The sequence below is a fragment of the Balaenoptera physalus genome (assembly GCF_965194825.1).
Source record: "Balaenoptera physalus genome assembly, chromosome: 9".
NCBI classification, from domain to species: domain Eukaryota; kingdom Metazoa; phylum Chordata; class Mammalia; order Artiodactyla; family Balaenopteridae; genus Balaenoptera; species Balaenoptera physalus.
The window spans coordinates 94,117,235-94,140,644 of record NC_138888.1 but is presented as its reverse complement, the minus strand read 5'-3'; the positions used below and the strand labels follow the sequence as shown (position 1 = coordinate 94,140,644).

General features: G+C 35.2%; 1 protein-coding gene across 5 annotated transcripts in view; it reads right to left on the bottom strand.

Moving 5' to 3' along the window:
* PHIP (PHIP subunit of CUL4-Ring ligase complex) overlaps positions 1 to 23,410 on the bottom strand; it is a 125,773-nt gene that overhangs the window by 35,472 nt on the left and 66,891 nt on the right. For 4 of the 5 annotated variants that reach the window (XM_082474070.1, XM_082474067.1, XM_082474068.1 and 1 more), the window contains 8 exons: positions 22,720 to 22,848; positions 21,073 to 21,298; positions 17,053 to 17,190; positions 16,104 to 16,287; positions 12,480 to 12,597; positions 7,132 to 7,272; positions 4,604 to 4,680; positions 1,745 to 1,976 (listed from right to left, as the gene is read on the bottom strand). In XM_082474070.1, the coding sequence (XP_082330196.1) occupies positions 1,745 to 1,976; positions 4,604 to 4,680; positions 7,132 to 7,272; positions 12,480 to 12,597; positions 16,104 to 16,287; positions 17,053 to 17,190; positions 21,073 to 21,298; positions 22,720 to 22,848 (1,245 nt within the window). The remainder of the gene's footprint in view (positions 1 to 1,744; positions 1,977 to 4,603; positions 4,681 to 7,131; positions 7,273 to 12,479; positions 12,598 to 16,103; positions 16,288 to 17,052; positions 17,191 to 21,072; positions 21,299 to 22,719; positions 22,849 to 23,410) is intronic. The other variant, XM_082474069.1, reaches the window with a different exon arrangement.

The following is a 23,410-nucleotide window of genomic DNA, read 5'->3' as shown; positions in this document are numbered from 1 at the left end:
AGAGCTCCTAACAGCATAAGGGATATATGTCAGATAATATCTGAGATAACTTTACTGTATCTCTCGAGAATTCTGTTTTTTAATAAGCATTTTCTATATTTGCCCAACTGGGTTTTTTTTTCTTTTTTTTTTTCTGGCTTAATTCAAACAATCATATGGAAAATATTTTCATTTTTTTCATAGACGCAATAAATATCAACTAATTAATGATGTCTCAGTTACTTTTCAGCTCTACAACTCTATGCGTAAGAAGGGAAATATTGTGTTTACTTGAGATAAGACGACTAAGGAATAAGAACAATTCTATCTACTGTTAGATTCACTGATAGGCTCACAACAAACCATGTGAACAAAATCCGAATTACAGGGAGTAGCCTGTAACATCCTAACTTTATGCTATTTAAAATCTGTCCCACATAAATTTAGTGGCAGACAGACCCGGGGGTAATACTTTAAGCAAAACAGTGAAATGAAAATACGCCAAACAGTAACAGTGGATCCAAATGTAGCATGTGTGAAGGAGCCTGAGGTATTAGTTTATGGATAATCATCAAATAAAAGGGGACCAGGTGAAGTTAAACTGCACTCCTGAGACAAAAGAATTATGTGAGGTAACAATGCAAACCTCAAAAGTTCATCAAAACTGTCTTGAGATGAAAAAAAAGTTTACCTCATTAGCCAGATACATGGCTAAATCGGTTTTATCTGTCTACTATGCAAAATAATGGGTCAGCCTACATTTATCATCACTGACAAGGAAGAAGAGAAATACTGTGGCTAATGTGTGGTACTCTCTTTGGTAAATATCCCCTAGACAAAGGCAAAGGAGGTGACAAAAAGGATAGTAGGCTGAGGAATGCAGATTAAAGTAACCCATAATTATAAAGCTGAAACAAACAAGCGCTCAATGGATACAGATAAAATAAACACTTAAGACAGAAGTAGTCTTAAAATTTTTCGAAGCTCTCTAAAGATAAAGACCCTACCGTCTCCCTAGTATTTAATTCTACAGGTAACAACTTCTATTTAATTCTAAAAATGGCAGAGGTTTTAAAAAAAATCTTCCATTTGTTTAACCAAATGTGCCTCGAACTTATAGTCTTCTGGGGGATACAAAACGTGTCCCTTGTATTTCATTTACTTTAGAGCAAAATTTAAACAGTTCTTGTTTTTAAAGTATTCCAACTCCGTAACAGCTAACAGATCTTATTCACATAACATTCATCTCTTGCTTTCTCTGATCTGTCTCAAAGTATCCAACAGACTAAAGACGTAGTAATCAAACCAGTACTACTGACCTAAGGACTAGTGATGGCTCACATACTCTGTAAATTAATGAAGGCTTGTTACCACAGTCGTATTTTCAGCAGTAACAGTTAATAAGGATGGTTGAAAAGTAAAGGCAATTAAAAGACTAATAAACTGTGTGTTTTGTAGCATTATTTTTTTTACATAAATAAACAAATCCCACTGGAGTCTCAAGAAAAAGATCTGCTCACGTTATACGATTAAATGCTCAATATTTACAATATGGTAATTCTACAAGTAAATACTCTCACATGCTAAACATTTAAAAACTGGAGGAAACTAAAGCGATCTTAATATATTTTATTTTACTACTGCGTACTTCTGAGTTTTTTCTATTACTTGCTGGTACACTTGAAAAATGTTTATGTTCATCAGCTGCACTTTTAAAATGCATGCTTTGTTTTTATAGAAAACATATATATATATAAAAATCAACCTTTTGTTTTCTTTCTTTGGGCTTCTTTTTCTTTGGTGATACTGGTCCATCTTTTTCTTCATTTACTTTCTTTCTTTCTTTTTTAATCTGTTTCTGCTTCTGTTTTTCAGATTCTTCTTCTTCATCTGAACTGCTTTCTGCTTTCTTGGTTTTATGCTTAGGAATTTTCTTTGGTGGCTGCAGATTAATTCCTGCATCTGCTGTCCAGTCAGAATAATCACTGGAGTAGTCACTAGAAGGAAAGAAGAGATTTAAAAAATACACAGACAAGATACACTTTAAGACTTTGTTGTATGAAAATGTAAAGAAAGATCATAATAAAAAGTAATGACAGAACAGTACATACTAAATGAACTAAAAGTATTTCCTAACTTTCAACTCATCTTCTCGATAGTTTCTTAAACGTCTGTAGGCTTAATTTACTCAAGTATCTCCAAAAATTTTTAAGATAAATAAGGTCGTAGTGCTAGTTAAGCAATGAATTTAAGTACGTTCTATGATGTTAGCAAACATACAGATTTCTGAGTGCTGCGTGTGTTCAAAATATTGTGGAGTACACAAGAATGAGGAGCACAGCACCACTCTCCTCAGCTCCAGCAACGGCAGAAAGATAGCCCTGGTAGCACAGGACGTACTGACGCTGCGGAAGAAGCACAGGGATTCCTTTTTGAGGGCAGGTGGGCCCCTTGACACGGGAACGCCCACGGTAGAGCCCTGGTGCCTTCACGGTAGCTAGATACCGAATTGGCAGGGCCAGAAGTCCTCCTACGCAGCGGGAAGACTGTGCCTGCCAACTCTGCACGGCATCTCCAGTGTACACCCTAGGTGTATCTTATGCTTCAAAGCAAAGTAAGATTCAGAAAAATACAGGCCTAATATGTTATGTATCACTACCAATCGTGTTTGCCATTGGCTGTATCTCACTGGAAACTCAAGCTTTCTTTTCAGTTTACCTTCAACAGACCTAAGTTTTACTAAACTGATGTTGCAAAATAAAGAATCCAATTATGTTATCTTCTGTTTTAATTTTAGTACACGAGAATATTTCATTACTTGATTTTATAGTTTTATAAATATAATTACCTTAATGGAATCTAAATTATACTATGTTAAAATCAATAATCAGGTTGTCTAGATTTACTGATGTATATATCCTCACTCCTCTAAACATATTGCTGATAACACTGAAGGCATATTTTTCTGGAGTTTTATTCTACTACCTTGTCCCTCTGGCCCGAGTGTCCTTTATGGGCAATTTACCCGTTATCTCCCTAAGAAAAATGATCACAGATAACAATCAAATAATTAAGGTGTTTTCTAGTATGATTTCATGACTTCATCTTAAAACTTAAAATGATTTTGAAGAACTTAAATAGAAAATATTTTCTGACACTACTCTGGATATGTGGGAACACATCTGCAAGGCAAATAGCTACCTAGGCTATCCTCAACTTAGGAGCATTTATTTACTCTAACCCCAGCCATGGTCACTGTAAACGGCACTCGCCAAATACTCACTGTTGTTACTCTCTGGAGCACTCAGCTCTCACAGAAAATCTGCTGCCGCCAGCACGGACTACAAACCCCAGAGGTCTATGTACTTTACAACAATTTCCCCAACTGCTGAAGCCAACACTGCTTTTTCAAAACAAGAACCTCTATGTTGTTTCATGGTTTGAGATACAGGCATACCTTGTTTTTACTGTGCTTCATAGACACCGTGTTTTTTACAAATTGAAGGTTTGTGGCAACTCTGCACTGAACAAGTCTATCAGTGCCACTTTCCCAATAGTATTATTTTTAGATTAATGCTGTTTTTAAATGTTTAATTATTTTTTTTAGACGTAATGCCACTGCACACCTAACAGACTACACTATAGTGTAAACATAACTTTTATATGCACTGGGAAAACAAAAATTCGTGTGACTTGCTTTACTGCAATATTCTCTTCATCGTGGTGGTCTGAAGTCAAACCTGAGATATCACCAATGTATGCCTATACTCTGTTTCCACTGCTGAGCCAAAAGAAAGTGAGTTTTCCTTCCACTGTCTTGTTTCAAATACAGAAAACCACCAGACATAACAATGAACACTTGCATATCATTACTGGGAGCAACTACTGTGGAAATAGGAAAAGTCCATGATAAAAAGAGGTGATGAATTCTTAAATACAGCCTCTTGGTTTCTTTGGCAATTTTAAGAGCTGGTGCTGCCAGGGAATAAGTATCAGGGGCTAAACATAATTACCATTCCCAAAGGCTCTACTTCTTTCTTGCTACTAAGACCTCGCAAGGTCAGCCAAGGCCATCAAGCCCTGTAACAATGTGAATCACCAGTAAGTAGAAGGAGCTGAAGGAATCCTCGCTTACGTGATCAAATGGGGTGGGAACAACAGGAAAAAGGGAAAGTTTATTCTCATTGCTGGAAGAAAATATTATTGCTGGAAGAAAATATTATTATTATTAGTCCATTAAAAAAGACAGTTAATTCTAAAAAATCTCATTACTTTCATAATTTAATGCATAAATATTTCTCAAAGCCAGTAATGAAGCTAGCCTGTGGTTCAGTATTACAAATATAACAGCATTCAGAAGATAAAATATCAACTAAGAAAAAGTTAAAAGCATCATTTTGTAGATCTAGTTACAATATCCAAAATTTTTTTTCTACTAGAGAAAACATGTCAAAGGAAATCTAAATTTTGGACAACTACAAAAAGACTCTGAAGAAAGATCAATTTTAAACCCAAAGGGACTCTGACATATGTTTCTGATAGAAAGGATTTTAACATTAAGCATCAAGGCAGCTTTCTAAAGAATTAACATTACATTTGGAAGAATAAAAATTCATTAAATTACCTAGAACTGCCATCACTGTGCCACGCTCTCTCTTCCTCTTCGGACGTTCCACCACTGACAGCAACAACTTCACCTTCCTAAGAGATAGTTAATACATATTTTATTGTATAGCTTTACAGAATAACATTCTATGATTACAGAAAATGTCAGTGATATCTAATAGTATGAATCATATTAGGATATTTATATTAAAACCTGATTTAAGTTAGTTATAAAACACAGGTCTCATATTTTTATACAAAAATTACTGAATGTATCCAAATATTAAGTGTATCCAAAGATAAAATACTTATTAATACTGGATTCAGAGCAATCTCTTGGGTGGATTAACATTTTTTAAAAAAGCCTCATAACACATCTTCTAGACTGGGTGATACCAAATTAATATTTGATATCAACTTTACTTCTTGGGCCTTTTTTAAAATTTAAGTTTTCTTTTTCTATAGATGCATTGAGAAACTTAAATTTAGGAACTTTTATGTTTTTATTATTAAAATAGCTTTATCATATAAAAAAAGGATATTCCAACTCAGGTATTATTTTATACAAATGGAGAGGATTAAAAACTACCCAAACACTCTGATTTCTCTTTAGTAAATATTCACTGGTTAACACAGGATACTACCTGTGAAGCCATTTTCTTTATGAAAATTGGTTTTTTTTTTTTTTTTTTTTTTGGTCACAAAATCTTGCTCCAATAAAAATACCAGCTCACATTAATTAAGCTTTTAGTATATGTCAGAAACTATTCTAAGCACTTTGTATATATCATCCCATTTGATCTAGACAAACAGTGCTGGTGATAGGAAATCAGTCATTTAAATAAAAGAAACTAAAGCTTAAACAGGCTAAGAAATTTACCCCAGGCAGCACAATTAATAAGCAGCAAAGCCTATTTTGAACTCATGTCATTTTACTTCAAAGCTCAGACCCACTCTACACAAGAATGGTTCAGTGTTATTAACTGCTGGGCACATCCAGAGCATTTTTCACGAGGATAATGAAATGTATTTTTTTACTAATTAAATGTTATATCTTGGGGAGAAAATTTTTCCTGTTTTGATGGCTTAAAAATGAAGAATGTATTATATAACTGTTCCACAGGGTTTTGAAAACTAGGCAAATATGAAAAGATCAAAATCCAGAGTAAATTTTATTTAGCAAATTTAATCTTTGCTCAATATAACTGAAAAAAAAATCTGAACAAGTGATCTGATTATTCCCACTCTTAGTATATTACTTCTTTAAAGGGGGAGAACAGAAACATAATTCTACATTCTAAATACAAAATAAAAAGGTACTATATGGAAGTACAAATTATTTGAACCAAAAACCCAGGATTCTTTCATTTTTAACTAATATATTGTGCCAAAGGTGATATTCTTTTCTTATTATTCTCCTCTACAAATATAAGGCATAAACAAATTAGCTTTGAAGACAAATCAAAGAATTAGTAGAATTTTCTTATGTAACAGATGTACCTGGAAATTCATTTTGAGCTGAATTAGTATTTTTAAAATTTTATAGAAACTTAATATTTAAAAGAGTAATAATACTATAAATCTTTCAAAAATAAAGAAATATTTTATAATGCAAATAAATAGCACACATATATTTTACATTCTGTGGCGTATTAAATTGTTATGTGTCAAGTTTATATAATGAGTATATTTTATCTTTTTTGCCAGATTGAACCTATCATTTTGTTCTGGCCATACAAGGACCTGAAAACACTGGAGACTAACTTTTAAATTATGGTTAGAATACTCTCGGTTTGTGCTAATATTGCCCTGTCCATAGAGAATATATGTGGAGAATCCCCATACATGTCTACCACTGCAAAACGTAACATGACTTCAAAAATGTGTAGCTGTCAACATCTCAGACCATAGAGTCTCTGACTTAACTGTGAGTGAAGGGGTAATAGGGCAAGTGGGACAGGGGAAGGAAGACCATTGTAATTGCTAAATGAGACTGATTTGTGACTGCAAATGGATTCCCTTTGCTGAAAGAATATATAATTTAGTAGGGACAATGATATTTATGGAAATAATTATACATAAGGAATATTTTTAAAATTTACATTGAGAAAGCTATAAATTGGTACAGAGATTAAAAACTAACCAAAATTGTCAAATGTCTACTGATCAGTTATAGTTACAGACTAGAGTTTCATGGTACCATTTCAAAAACCTGGCTTTGGAGTGAAAGGAACATGGGTTTAATCCCTGCTCTACCATTTAATAGTTCGGTAAATGTGCAATCTAAACATCTTTGAACTTCAGAGCCCTCAAAATGGGAATAATTAATTCACATGCATTTGTTTTGTGGACTTGAGGTTATGAATATCTGTGCCATGCCCAGAACACACACTACGGTCCTTCAACTATCACTATCATTTTAAGACCTAGACAAACCATGTTTGAGCTACATCTATAAATATAACAATGAATGCAAAGAATAAAAGTTACATTAAAAAAGACAAGTAAAAATGAAAACAGAAATCTATGAGTGTGCTGAGCTCTCACATCTGAAGAACTAGTGCCATTTTCTATCTCTTCTGAAGGTCTGGGAGTCTCTTCCAATGCAGATCTCGTACGATAATTGTGTTGGTTTGCTTGCTGCTTTTTGGATTCTCCAAGATCCAGGAAATGTTCATGAGTATGATTCTGGAAAAAAGTAAATTAAATTTACTTAGAGTATGCTTAAAGAACGCCTTTTACTTTAAAAGCTGTATTTTTTAATGATAAAAAACCCATTCATATTTAAGATATCCCATAAGTAGACTAGACTATAGTACCAGCTCAAATATTTTAACATGAAGTTAAAACACAGGTTTATGATATGTTGACATTCACTTGCTGATTGATAGGTTATAAAACTTTTTTCTGATGAGGATTTATAGTAACAGACTAATAAGCCTAACGCTGAACTCTCCTGTGCGCACGCCAAACCTACAGAGCAGATGTGAGAACGAGGACCACAGACTGCGAGGCGTGTATAAGAAGGCAGAGGCAAACTAGAAAACAAAATGGTGATCACAAAGCTAACCAATCACTGTGAGACTTGGACACCAGGCGACTAGCTCTCTCTTCTGCTGCAGGCAAAAGTGAGAAAAAAGTCTTCTGCAGCAGATGAGAAAACAACTAAGACTGATCAAAATAACTTAAAGTCCAACACGGTTACAGAGATGAAAAGAGCTCAACACAAGAATTTACACCTGAAAAAAACCCAACTTGTGAATATAAAAAAACAGAAGCAAAATACTAAAAACTACCTTCGAAAAAAGAGACTGACACATCAGACTTATACGTACAACATATCATGCAATAAATCATACAATAAGAAAAAGGAACACTATCTTTAAAGTGTGGGCAGAAAATAATTTTGAACCTATTAGTTATATTCTCAGTCCTTTGAACCTATAGTTATAGCCTCACTTTTTTTTTTTCTCTTCTCATTAACTTTGTCTTAATGGATCTCAAAATTCTGTGACAGATTTCTGGTCACGTTGTTTCCATTAAAACGTACTGATTTAAAAACTATTAAGTTAAAACTGCCACATACAGAAAATCAAATGGTCCACAAAACATTCTCCATTTCTTCAAGGTTTTATGATGCATTGTTATCAATCAGTCTTTTACTATTCAGCTTAAATGGCTGATCGAGAAACAGTCCTGAGACAGTTCTTCCCCCACTGGTTAAGACTGGGGTGCCCGGTACTGGCGATAATATTCATTTAGCCCTCTGAGCTTTCTGGGCAGACGTGGTGACCTTGCCAGCTCCAGATGCCTTCTTGTCTGCTGATCTGATGACACCGAAAGCAACTGTCTGTCTCACGTCCCGAACAGCAAAGCGACAGTCAGAGGAGCTCTCAACACACAAGGGGGCTTGCCAGGAACCTATCAACAGTGGCAGGCAGCACCACCACCTTTCAAGAATTTGAGGCCATCTTCCAGAAGCCCCTTCCCAGAACAGTGACCAATCTTCTCCTTCAGGTCAGCAACCTTGCAAGCTGTGTGAGCCGAGCTGTGGTACAATCCAGAACGGGTGCATAGCCAGCACTGACTTAGCTTGGGTGGCTCAGGATAATCATTTGAGCTGTGACGCTGGCTGCTTCCATCATTCATGGCTTATATTTGCTGTCAGGAAGCACAAAGCTATTCTGGCGAGCAGCTCTGACAGACACATTCTTGACACTGAGATCTACGCTGTCTCAGAAGAGCTTCACCCGAGGCTTCACGCGCACTTCAACGGACTGTTTTTTTTTTTAAACTTCAGTTGTGATGACGACTGAGCAAAGGTGATCACATGCCAGACTTGAGAAGCCCAGTCTGCAAGTGGCCCACAGGGACAGTGCCCCTACTACCCGGAGAGGCAGGCACCAAGGGCCTGTCCATTAGACAAGAGGGTGGCAGGATGCCACTCAGAGCTTTCAGCCGCATGGTTCCACTGGCACTGCCATCTTTACAGGGGACTTCCCATCCCCTGAACCAAGGCATGTTAGCACTTGGCTCCAGCATGCTGCCACCATTCCAGTAAGAAACCAGCATAAGCCCTACTGTCTTGGGGTTGCAGACAGCTTCCCTAACGTAGGTGCTGATTCTTTAATTTCCTCTTAACTCTGCTGGCTGTAGGGTGCTCAGTGGAATCCACTTTGTCAACAACAAACAAAAAGTCTAATGTTAGTCAAGTTCAAGTTCATGGGATTCCCTTTTTCTCTCCAGAAACTTTCAGAATATTCTGTTTTAGATATTTTCAAATCTCACTATAATGTGCTTAATTGAGGTTTTAAATTTAATTTTGTATTATTTTCTTCCTTATTCTAGTTGGCACACCATGCATTTGCTCAGCTAGAGATTAATTCTAGGAAATTCTGGATCATTTTTCCAACTCTTTTCTCCCTCTGTATATTTTTTCTTCTTTGAAGACTCTTACCAAATAAAGCTTTTTTTTTTTTTTTTTTACTATGTACTTCTAATCTGTGTATATATGTGTGTATACAACATACACATGACATAAACATACACATACATGTTTTTCACATTTCCCTCATTCTCTCCATCATTTTATCCCTTGTTGATGCATTCTGAAGAGTTCTTCAACTTGACATTCCAGCTTGTTAACTTATTTTTCAGTGTTCTGTATTCCTCTATTCAACCCATCCATTGAGTTCTCCATTTCATAGACAAGATGTTTCATCCCAATTTCTCCAACAGAACCCTCTCCAAAACAGCTTGCTGCTACATCATGTTTCCAATATCCTCTCTTACCTCTCTCAGAATAATATGCTGTGTTGAGTATCTGAATATGTTTGGCTCTGGTTTCACAAGTGTATTGGGTGGCACTTGGGAAGGGAGGGAAAAAGAAAAAATCCAGGTCTTGCCCTGTCTCCTAAAAAAGATTCTGTATGTGTATGGGGGGATGGGGCTGTGTACCTCAAGACCTATAATACTGCAAACCTGAGTTCAACCAGTCTCTGTCTCTCCATCACCTCCACTCTCCAGTTCCCTCCCCACAGTCTTGTCACTTCTTCCCTGCACTTTGCCTCTACTCTTGCTGGGGCTGTTAACTTGTAAAAGCCAAGTGAAATAAAATACATTTTCACATACAAGGATACAAGATTTACTCCACACAGATTCTCTCTACAAGAATTACTGAAGGGTTCTGTAATTTTGCAAAAATTTGGGAAAATATGTAAAAGGTGTAAAAAAGGAAATAATATTCAACTATAATCTCATAAGCTTTGAGTAATTTATTGTTAAGAATGTAATGGATCTTGCTTCTTTCATTTAAATATTATTTATCTACGCAAATCTATTTCATTAAAAATCTGCTTTTTGTTTCATTTTGTAAAGCTTTATCCACAATTTTGCATTTCATTAGAATAAATTCCAAGTCAAAGAACATGTTTTTAATGCCTTAATATATAATGCATAAGAAAAAGCTGGTTGTCAACCAACATCTGTTCCCCGCTTCTTGCACAGAAAATGAAATTTTCATTGTCAGAATTTCATGTGACTAAATTCTGGCCAATGGGGTATCTGGCACAATGTTGCAGAACAACTTCAAAAAACCTTCCTCAGGAGAGCATATGTACCCTCTGCACCTTCCTCACTGACATGATCTTCCATCCTGCAGCCTTATATGAAAATGCTGACATCTTGGGGCATGAAGTCAAATTCACACATTAAGAGAATCAGAAATATTTAAAGAACTTCAGTTCTCAACACAGAGGGCATCAAACCAGACCTTGACCACCTACCGAGGCTTTTAATCAGAGAGAAATACATTTCCCTCAAGGGGAATAAATAAATATTTAAGAGAAATTAAGTAAATTTAAGGCACTGTAATTTGGGGACCAAACCTATTGTCAAAAATCAACTTTATAATTGCTTTCTAAACAGTTTTTTTGTATTAATTTATACAACCACCCTGCACAGTTAGTACCCTCTACTATTAGAGGAAAAAAAATAATGCAACTCTGAGATGAAAGGTAGCATCTCATAACTCGTACATCTGTGATTATCAAACCTTTCTCCAGTCTCATAAAATTTGAAAAACAAAAATGAGGTCATGTTATAAACACTACTTTCCCGCTTGTTTTTTTTCACTTAACAAATACATCATGAACGTTTCTCCAAGGCAATGGAGTGAGCTCTAACTCATTTCTTTAAAAAGCTGTATAGTATTCCATGGGTATATATATGTCATGACATCCTACCTTTCGTCCACCAATAAACACTAAAGTTATTCCAGATTTTGCACCAGAGACACTACAAATATCTGCATGCACACACACGTGTATACATTCACATCAATTCTTTTCTTTCTAAAAAAATAGTCTTCGAAGTACCACTACTGGATTAAAAGATAAGCACATCCTTTTAATTTTTACAGATATTACCATATTCCATCCATAAAAGTGGTAGCAATACAAGCTCACAATCATTATATGAATTATGTCTCCACATCCTTGGATTCAGAGCAAAGGATACCAAAAAAAGGGTATGCTTTCCAGCCACCATGAAAAAAACCAACAACAACAACAACAAAAACCTAAAAAAGAAAAGATTATTTCAGATTATACTAACAGAAACTGTAGCAGTGTAGGGTCCTACTGATGCCAAGGTATGATACCCTTAGTAAAGGAAAACATAAAATAATAGCAAAGGACTACTTGAGTCCTTCAAAGAGTCACAAAACAGAAAGAGGGAGCTGTAATAAAGGAAACTACTTTAGAAGGTCTGAGGAACTCAAATAAGAGGAAGGAGCACAAAGCTGGGTCTAGAGAGCAGTCAACCCTTGACACTCAAGAAGGTTAAGTACGTATCTCTCCCAGATTAGGGCATAACCAATTGAAATCCACTGGACTGAAAAGTTTTTCCAGAGTAGGATGACAGACAAACCAACAGGGTAAACTAGTAGGGACAATTTACCTATCTTGATGGAGAAAATGAGAACTATTATTTATAGCAGCATAGCTGACTTAATTACCTGCAATAACAAATAGGTGCAAAAACAGTAAAAAAAAAAAAAAAGTGTAGGACAAAAAACAAAACCAGAACACTGTTTTACAGTGTGCCATCAATGGCAGAACTAAAAAAAAGATCTTGCTTAGGCTTAAGGTATAATTTATTAGATTTAACAGGCATATTACAATTGGCATTTGGGGGAAAGGTATGCTAGAAAGTAGGAAATGTAATATTAAAGATTTAAAGATAATCCAAAGATAATCGAGAATTAGATATGTTAACTTTATTTCACTAGTTAAATATCCTGTCTACAATGCTAACATCTTTAATTACAAAAAGGCCTTAAAATGGTCACTATACTTATGAAGCAAATATTAAACACCAAAGTAATTACTATTTACCTTTGAGACAGTGGGCATTTTATTCTCTTTTGGAACTGTGAAGTGTTTTCTTTTCTCTTCTGATCTGTAAGTCTTTATTTCTTCTTCTCCCTTTGCAGTTCTCCATTCTTCTTGCCTACTGAAAGAGAATTAAAAGCCACATATAATCTATAATGTTTATAACTGATTTCTCCCCAAAGGGAATGTTAGGTATCAGAGAGGGGATGTTACTCCTGATGCCTTCTTTTCAGATGAGGCATGTGATAAAGATTTCTGAGTTTAATTTCATAGATTGTGAGCTCTGGACATTGAGCATTAAATGACTGGAATACTGGAAAGACAGACTCTGTCCACTTGAACTAGATACTACGTTTCTACTATAGTATTAGGCAAATAAAGTTTTAGGATCTGGGAACACAGTTACTCCTAAGGTAACTGCTCCAAGGATTAAAAACAGAATTTATTTATTCTTCAAAAATTATGTCAGTGTTGGGCTTATGCTGTGATAATCTTATGTGCCATACAGATAGCTGGAATTTAAAAAAAAAAAAAAAGGCACAACAGACCCTTGAGGTAGAACTAACATTAACTCCCAAAGCCCTGAAAGAACTACATTCTCTCCAGTGAAAGGCAGATCAGGCTTCAGCCACTGAAAAAACTTCAACTCTATCCAGGTATGAAGCTGAATTTGAGCAACAGAAGTTTTGAGCAACATTAACTGTGAACTTTAATTTCATGGAACCTGAACTCATAAGGACAACACAATTCTTAAAAAATTTTAATTCCTTAAAACTTTAAGGTTTTTGAACTGGAAGGGTATTTAATCTTTGAACTTTAATTTTTCCCTGGAGATATCATAGTTGGAAGGGAGTTAAAATTCGAACCTGAAAGAGCTCTATAATATTGATATTTTATTACTTGGGTATATTAATGTTGTCATTTTATACTTAATTGCAGAATCTCTAATGTGGCTGGTCACGATTCTGAATGGAAATGAGTGAACTTGAATCTTGGATTTAACTTTGTTCTTAATTTTTTTTTAAATTAAACTTTTTTATTGAGATAACTGTAGGTTCACATACAGTTCTAAGAAATAATACAAAGAGGTTCCTTGTATCCTTTACCTAGCTTCCCCCAGTGGTAATATCTTGCAAAACTACAGTACAACATCATAACCCGGATCTGGATATTGATACAACCCACTGATATTCAGAACTCCCCAGTTTTACTTCCACTCATGTGTCTGTGTTTGTGTGTGTATTTGGTTCTCTCCAAGTTTATCACATGTGTACGTTTGTGTATCCATTGCCCCAGTGAAGATACAGAAAGAACATTTCCATTACCACAAAGATCCCTTGCGGTGCCCTTTTAATGATCATATCCACCTTCTTCTCCTCCTCCTCAGCCCTTCCTCCCCACAATGTCTAGCAACCACTAATCTGTTCTCCATCTCTATACTTTTGTCATTTCAAGAGTAGTCCATAAATGGATTAATACATAACCTTTGAGATTGGTTGCTCACCATAATTCCCTGAAGATTCAATCAAGTTGTGTATCAACAGGCTGTTCCTGTTTAATGCAGTCTTAGTCTGTGGTGTGGATATACCATAGTTTGTTTAATCATACACCCACTGAAGGACATCTGGGTTGCTTCTAGGTTTTGGCTATTACGAATAAAGCTGCTATACATTTGCGTACAGGTTTTTGTGTGAAAATAAGTTTAATTTCTTTGGGATAAATCCCCAAACAGTGCAATCAATGGATCGTATGATAGTCTTATGTTTAGGTTTTAAGAAAAAAATGCCAAACTGTTTTCTGGCGTGGCTGCACCATTTTACATCCCCACCAGCAATGCATGGAGGGATCCAGTTTCTCCACACCCTTCCCAGCATTTGGTGCTGTCACTGTATTTCAGCCATTCTGATAGGTACAAAGATTATTGCACTGAAGTTTTAATTTGCATTTCACTAATGGCTAATGATGTTGAGTATCTTTTCATGTGCTTATTTGCCATCTGTATGTACTCTTTGATGAAATGTCTGTTCATAGCTGTTGCCCAATTTTCTAACTGGATTGCTTTGTTTACTGCTGAGTTTTGAGAGTTCTTTATATATAATAGATATTAATCCTTTGTTGGCTATGGGATTGGATTTAATTTTAATGCAAAGTTCCAGGAAGGCCAAATATATCCTTTGAAGTAATGGCCACAGCCTCGCTGGACCATATGCTCAATGGTCAAGCTCAAAGAAAAAGAGATAAAAAGGTGACGAATATTTGGAGAGAAACAAATCTTCCCCACTGTTCCGTGTGCAGGGACCTCCACCACCAACGAGCAACCCACTCCTGGACTCTGTTCACCTCTTTACTCATTCTTCTCTAGGGTAGGAGGAGTGAACTAATTAATTAGGATGCTCTAGAAGGAAAATCCAGCTTAGCATGGCCCAGTTCTATGCCCCGTTTGCCATGTATACATTCTTCTCTGCACTTTAAAGAGGCAAACCAGCTGCCTCACATGAGGAGAAATACCGTGGCCCAGTGGTACCTTTCGCTGGGGTTCAGTATTAGGAAGCGCACATTCATGCAGATAAAAGTCATGTTCTTCACAGCCGTATGAATAATAAAATATTCTCATTTCCTGTCTTACTCTTTTGTGTTATTTTTTACTCCTTCAGAACTATTTTTAAAATGATGGGTATTATTTATTGCACCCTCTTCAAACCTTAACATTAGAATTAAAAAGTAGACAGGAACGCAGCTAAAAATATACTGAGAGAGTTAATTTTTTATTAAGAACATCTGGGTGTATTTGTCATCAGATAAAGTTATGGTTCAAATTCAAGCTTTAGGTGTATAATCCTAAAACCTAACACAAATTTGGGTGTTGTCCAATCAAAAAAGCATAATATATATAAATATTCAGATTACAAATATTTTTAATTATATAATTACTCTTATCTTTTAAGAACTAGGAAATCCTAAAATCAAATTTGATCTTCCTATGTTTTTTATTATAGTACAGTATTATAATATATAGTCAGTATTAGTTGGGGCTCATATGGACCTCATTCATGAGTATTTCATTAATAAAGAATCAAAAGGAATTGGATATAAACGTCCCTCATAGCAATGACCTTGAGAATAGGATTACATAAAATCAATACTTTTAAATTTACATATGTATACTTTTAAGTATAAAAAAGAATTATTTAAAAATACTTATATAATCTATTACCAATAAATAATATACTGTATTTTCACTATGCCTCTGAATGATGTGGTGTGAATGACTAGTAAAATCCATAAAAAACTAAATTATAACAAACTATGAATGTGTTTTAAGATACAGTTAAACAAGACAAACCAAGATTTAAATATGCTACTCAGTAAAATCTCGTATTTGTTCAAGCCAAATTTATAATCCCCCCCATTCACCTTAACACTCCCCCCATATCATTTATATGAATCATCCCAGAAAGGGACATCTACTGAAATTTAACTTTTCTCCAGAGTCATGAAGAGTTTGAAACATTAGCTCCGCAGATAAATTTAAAACAAATTAGAGCTAAAAAGGCACTCTGAAGACTGTAATTCAAAATGAATACAAACAACTGTGGTACCTAACAATTCACAATTCCCCTTCCTTACCTGGCTACACCAGCTGATAGCTCAGGTACTACCACCCTTCGACTCCAAGCTACAAGATCCCGCTCTGTGGCTATTTCACTTCTTGGTGCATTACTATGCATTTGCCGTACACCTTCGATTTGACCACTACGCCTCAGTCCTACATTAGGTGGTGAATGAACCTCTGAGGTAGAACTTGTAGAGCCTAAGTGAAAAAATTAATACAGTAAGTTCTATTTAGAGACACTTCTCCATTAGCTTCTAACAGGAAACACACACACACACACACACACACACACACACACACACACGCACACCAGGGGGAAAAAATCCATACTATCTTCCACATGAAACTTCACAGTGCTGTGGCAAATAATCACATCACCAAATTAGGAGCTAAACCACAAGCAAAAGCTTAATGAAAACAGAACGTGGTTATTCAGTTGACTAGATAAGTTAATGAATCATGACTATGGACTGTTAAGCTCCAAAGACGTAAAACCTAATATTACTTAAAAAAAATTGCCCACTGTGTATTTTTGGGAAAACTATATAAGAAGCAAAAACAGACACAAACCCAAGGACATTTATGGTTCATAAATTTGCTTTAAATTTTCTCTAAAGTTTAATAATATACAACAACAAGGATGGTGAGATGTTCGAGAATGTGGCTTTGAATGTATTCCATAAATAATTGAATAAATTTATTTTTAACATGTTTCTAAGTTATTCACGTTTATTATAGGAAATTTGGAAGAATATACACATTAAAAAACTCATTGTCCATAGTTTGAAACCTTATATTAAGAATATTTTTTTAGGTCATTAAATACTCTTCAAAAACATGATCATTTTGGCAGCCTAATATTTCATATAATGGATTTACCATATTTGTTTAATCACTTCTCTACTGCTGTAGGTTTAGACTGCTTCAGTTTTTTAAATATTTCACTTAAGAATCACTGCTTACCTCTACTTAAACGGCTGGTATTACTGATACCTGCTTCACCAGAACGTCTCAGGTCTTGCTCCTGTTGCAGTCTTTGAATCATACTGTCCAGTGGGCTGATCTCCTGGTTTGCTTGCTGACTTAAAACTTGGTTCAGTCCTATGTAAACCACAAAAATGCTAAGGATACTTCAAACCATATTACTTATCAACCTCACTTTGAGTCCAGAATTAAACATAAATTCTGCTTGAGTAAGACCTAAAATGAGCAACTGTGAATGATGGGAGAGAGAGAGAGAGAAAAAAAAAGGAAACATGCCCCCTTCAATCTTCATTAAAAATAATGATGATGATGATGACATAACTTTTACTTAGTGTTTACCATGATTCAGGTACTCACATAATCATTACAATCCCACAATCCCACAGGTTTTATTAATTCCACTTTATGGATAAGAAAATCAAAATAACTATTCAAAGTCATATATCTAGTAAGTGGCAAAAGAAGGATTTCATCTTAGATCTTCTTTTAAAAAAGGCAAATCTGATTACCCACTTTCTCAAACAGCTTCACTGCTTCATTCAACAAATTCTTGAGTGCCCACTACGTATTAGGAACTACGCCAAGAAACTGAGGAGCCAGTGGTGAATGAGATACATCACGGTCCCTGACCATCAGGGAGCTAACATTCTAAGGGGGAAATTGAATGATAAACCCATACACAAATGCAGATTGTGAAAAAATGTTGTCAACATAAAGAAGGTGATGAGCTGGAGAAAATGGGGAAGGAGAGAAATGCGAACTACCTAGGGTGAGTCAGAAAAGTCAAAGAAGCCCACTTTGAAAAGGAAGCATTTGAGTGAGACTTGAAGAAAAAGAAGAATTAGTCACTCATGTGAAGAGCTAGAATACACTCTGGACAGAAGGTAAGAGCTGGTACAAAAGCTCTGAAGTAGGGAGGAACTTGGTGTATTTGAACCCATCCTGCTTTTCCAACATCAATTCTCACCCACACCAGTGATATGAGACTACCTGACTCTTTTACTCTCGTAATAGGATATACACCTTTATGCTTTGGAGCTTTTGACCACTTCAAGTACAAATGTGATAAATGCTAACATCCTTCAAGCACCAAGAGAAATGGCATCTCCACATTTCCTACATGAAATCTTTCCAGACTACCCCTGAAACACCTAATACAATGAAATGCTATGTAAATTGTAAATACAATGTAAATGCTATGTAAATAGTTCCCTGCAAGTAGCAAATTCAAGTTTAGCTTTTTGGAACTTTCTGGAGTTTTCTTCCCGAATATCTTCTATACGGGTTGGTTGACTCCACAGATGCTGAATCCAGAAATACGGAGGTCCGACTGTGTACATACCTTAGTACTCAGCCCAATATAGAAAGGAAGCCCACTACTTAGTTCTTCAAAAGCATGAATTTTCTTATCCATCTTAATATTCTAATTCTAAATCTAGAACAATGTTAGGCATATAAAGATGCTCAATCCTGCTGAACAAGTAAGAAAATGTATGTTATGAGATATATGAAAGGCATTGCCACAAGAGGAGAGAAAACAGCAATTAATAGCGGGTGTGTGGGAATGTAAGCAAGGACTCGATGAGATCAGACTTTTAGAGTGGGTTAGTAAGATACAAAGTATATTCTGAAATGAAGTAGTAGTAGTATGAAGGTATAAGAAAAGAGGAAATTACGTGTATTAAGCACATAAGGTTATTTCATTTCATAAGAGAAAACTAAAATTCAATGAGATAAAATAACTTGACCAAGGTCACAAAGCTAGAAAGTGGTAAAAGTGAACAGAGGTAAAAATTAAAATGCCTATGGATGCCTATTTCCTGGTATACTGGAGAGAAAACATCTCATGTTTGAATCTGATATAGCTCAAGTTTACAACTGAGAAAACATTTAAAGTGTATTGTTCAGTGTAGATATAGCAAAACTGCACTCAAACCAACTTATTACAATATCCAACATGTATGTTTACCTAACTCTATTTCCCCAGAAGAATTTTACTACAGATCTAGATTTGCAAATAGAAATATAATTAGAAATGATGCTAAAGTTTTTTCAAAAAGTATTTCTCTTTTGTTCTATTTTTGTACCTGGCAAGTCAAAAATAATGAAGGAAATGATATTTACCCTGAATTCTGTGAACTACTAGAACACTTAAAAATTCTGTGACTCACTCTGAAGCCATAATTATTGCTCTGGGTTCTCTTGTACCCCAATACTATAACTGGTGTCTTTCATTTTCAAGATCAAGTCCACCTGTTACTCTAAGGGCAGCTTGGCATGGAAGAAAGAACAATGCACTGGGAGTCAGAGCTGGATTTGAGTCCCTATGATTCCGTGTACTTTAACTTGAACAAGACATAATGTTGTTAAATTTTCATTTTCTCAATTTTTAGAATTGGGATACCACAGATAAAAGGATTAAATGAGTGTTATTTATGAAAGCCCTTTAAAAACTGTTAAATGAAGGGAAGAATAATCACGATAATTAAGTAGCGCTGATATTTTAATAAATGAGTCCTTTTCTTATTTCCCTGTCCCTGAAAGCCCAGCCTAGGTACCTGACTGAGACCTGGGAAAGATCTGAGTCTTGCCAGTTCCCCACTAAGGGAATGAAGACATTTATCTTAATTTCAGTCCTATGACCAAGACTTCTCTAACAATTGTGAATTCTCTAATCTGAACGCCTGCCTAGATTTCTCAAATCCTGCCTTTTCTTAGATTGAGTTCATGCTGTGTCCATGTACTGAAACATTTTAGTTTCACATACTCTAGATTCTTCATTATAATTTCACATGCCCAATCCTTTAAGAAAATAAGAGATGACTGATTTTTCTGTGCTGCTTACAGAATCTGAATTCATTATTTAAAAGTTAACTCATTATACATTACATCCCATATATGTCCTTCATATCTACTTAGAAGTTTTGCCCATTTATTCTAGTCGAGAACCTGAACTATTTTCATAAACATTTGCCTAGTCTAAAATATAACAAAGATTCATAATTGCAAAACTGGTTTAACTTTCTTTACAGTCCTTCCATTATTTTCACTTAATAAATTAGTGCTACTCTTCTTGCCAAAAGCAGGGAAGAAGCCTGTAGACCCTGACTCCATTTCAACTCCCATTTGATTCTTCAACTAATCCAACTTTCACCCTCCATTACTTCACCCTCCAAAACAGCATCACTTTTCATTCCTATCTTAACTTTTCTTAAACTTTTAAAAGTTGATCACTTCTTAAAACAATCGTTAACGTGAACAGACTATCTAGTCTTTTATTATTATTATTTATTTATTTATTTATTTATTTGGCTGTGCCAGGTCTTAGTTGCGGCATGCAGGATGGGATCTTCGTTTGTTGCATGCAGGAGCTTTCAGTTGCCACATGCGAACTCTTAGTTGCAGCACGTGGGATCTAGTTCCCTGACCAGGGATTGAACCCAGGCCCCCTGCATTGGGAGCGCAGGGTCTTAGCCACTGGACCACCAGGGAAGTCCCCTAGGCTATCTAGTCTTATTCTCTCTCTCACATCATACTATTATTATTCGCTTTAATAATTTATCATCATTTTTAACTATGTATTTGTTTACAACTGTTTACTAATCTAACTCACTCCACGAGAGCAAGGATTGCATCTGTTTACTTCACTGCTGAATACCGCAGCTTAGCAAGTGCCAGCGACAGAGGAGATTCACAGTGTATGCTACTGAATGAATAAACAAATGAACTGACTCATCTCATACCAAATACAGACTTACCCTATTAGTCCTCAGAAGGTTATAAATAGATACAGACCAAAATTATTGCTTTAAACCTCCAATGCTTCTTAACTGCCTTGCAATACTTAAGCATTATTCAAAGAACTTTAAAGAAGTATAAATATCATTTTACTTCTCATTTGTTCAAAACAATTAAAAACAAAGTTCTACCCACTTATCAATTTTATAAGATTTCAACAGGAAAAGGAAGATTTAGCATGGACTTAAAATGAGCATCTACCTGAGGAAGTTACCCCCATCTGGGGGATGAGCTGCTCCTCCCTGCAATTTTCACGACCAGGAACTAATCTCTGGTATCTTGATGGATGAGGGTTACCATCGACATCAACCAAAAAAGGCGGCGGCATGAGATGAGGTGCCTGCTGCGTCTGTTCATCTAACACAAAATTGTTGGCATCACGGATGAGGGGCCGGTAATCACTGTGAAAGAACATCTGATCTGCTATCTATAAAAAGAAAGGCCCATAAAAGATTGGACAAAGAAAAATTTATCATTATAGATTTCTAATGGAAGGCAAACATTTTAATATAAATCATGGTATTAAACAATAATATAAAAGAATATTTTCTTGAATTAACTGTAAATAAATCTTTGTATGTTCTACATTAAATTTTATGATTAGAAAAGTAGCTGCTTTGACTTGAGGACACTGGGAGGGGGAAGGGTAAGCTGGGACGAAGTGAGAGAGTGGCATGGACATATATACACTACCAAACGTAAAACATAGCTAGTGGGAAGCAGCTGCATAGCACAGGGAGATCAGCTCAGTGCTTTGTGACCACCTAGAGGGGTGGGATAGGGAGGGTGAGAGGGAGGGAGACACAAGAGGGAAGAGATATGGGGACATATGTATATGTATAACTGATTCACTTTGTTATAAAGCAGAAACTAACACACCACTGTAAAGCAATTATACTCCAATAAAGACGTTAAAAAAAAAAAGAAAAAGAAAAATAGCTGCTTTGAAGTTTCCCTGGAATAGAAAGAGACTGTATTCATAAAAAGAATTAAAAAAACATTAAAAATAAGTTACATAATTTCAAATTAAATGGTAAAATGAAATCTAGGCATAAATCTTTCAGCAGTACTTTGACTTTCCCAGGGCTATCATGCTTTATCTTATCTTTAAAAATTACTAAATATGGTAATTATTTGTTTTAGCACTTTGCAATGAGAAATCAATTTATTCTTTGAATTAAACTCTTTAATGAAACCACTCATACAATTTAAGAAAATCCGTAAGTATACAGTAAGCATGGTTTATATAATAATAATATAAAAAATTAATGACATGATTTTCTAAGAGAATAAGCATTTTCTCTAAAATTTCTGAAATAATATAAAAATTATTAACATGAACTCATACCTGACACATCTGTAACTTTAAATTTTATCATTTAATCTGGAATTTCTTACACCTGAACTCTTCAGTTTTTACTATGATAACCTTTTAAACAACTCTACCACAAATAAACCATTTAAATCTTTTAGTCACTAATCTCAGATAGGGTCTTTAATATTTAAAAATATTAACTACCATCACAGTAGTCCATACATTTTTTTGAGAACCACATAAAAGCCACAGAATTGTACCCCAGACAAATGCATATTCTCCATATAAGTAAAACATTTTACATAATTTCAACGAATCCCTCTCTACAGACATCTCCAACACCCATCTTATATACCCCAACCTAAAAACTGCAATCTAGACCTTTCTGGCAGGCTAAGTAAAAGGTTATTTCTTCTGAAATATAAAGATTATTATCACTTCCCTCCCCAAAATACAACCCCTAAACATCTATGGATTTAAAAACAAACAAACAAACAACTATAAGGAGAAGACATATAGTCATCGTACTCTACCTTGTCATATTTGCTACTGGAGCCAAAGCCAAAAATTAAAAGATGTCCATGAGAGTCTGTGCATGCAAAATGCTGACCATCAGGAGAGCATTTGCAGTCAAATACTGCACCATGTCCTTGGCCTTCAATCTGAAATGTATTTAACCAACAATCAGAAAACTGCCATTAAAATATAAAGAACTGGCTGGTCACTATTGTTACTAAAATTCTATGATAAAAGATACGTAAGTATATATCCTAATGAAGTGAAGATATAACAAACACAGTATAGTAACAAAATTTGTGAATATTCATGAAAAGTGCCAGATTAAAAGCCTTGAAAAACAACGTATTATCTTTATCCATAGACCAGACACAAGTCAGGAAATAAAACACCACCATTCTCCCCCACCCATAGTTCTGCTTCAAGTCTTTAACCCAGATTTAAAATGTTAATTGCGCCTTACAGTCCGTCTTATCTGCATTTAATCAAGCCCTTTCAGCAAAGGCTGACAATGTGGAGTAACTGTAGCGATTTTTGGGTAACTCTTGAAGTAACAGCCAGAGATCCCTGCTCACAAGACACTAAATTTTTCTTTTTGGTAATAAATTCCCTTCATGGTCTGACTCATTTTTTAAATGGTGAATTTCAAAGGTTAAAGAAAAGGTTTTTTTTACCTGATAATTGTTTTCTGTTTTCCAGTTCCATTAA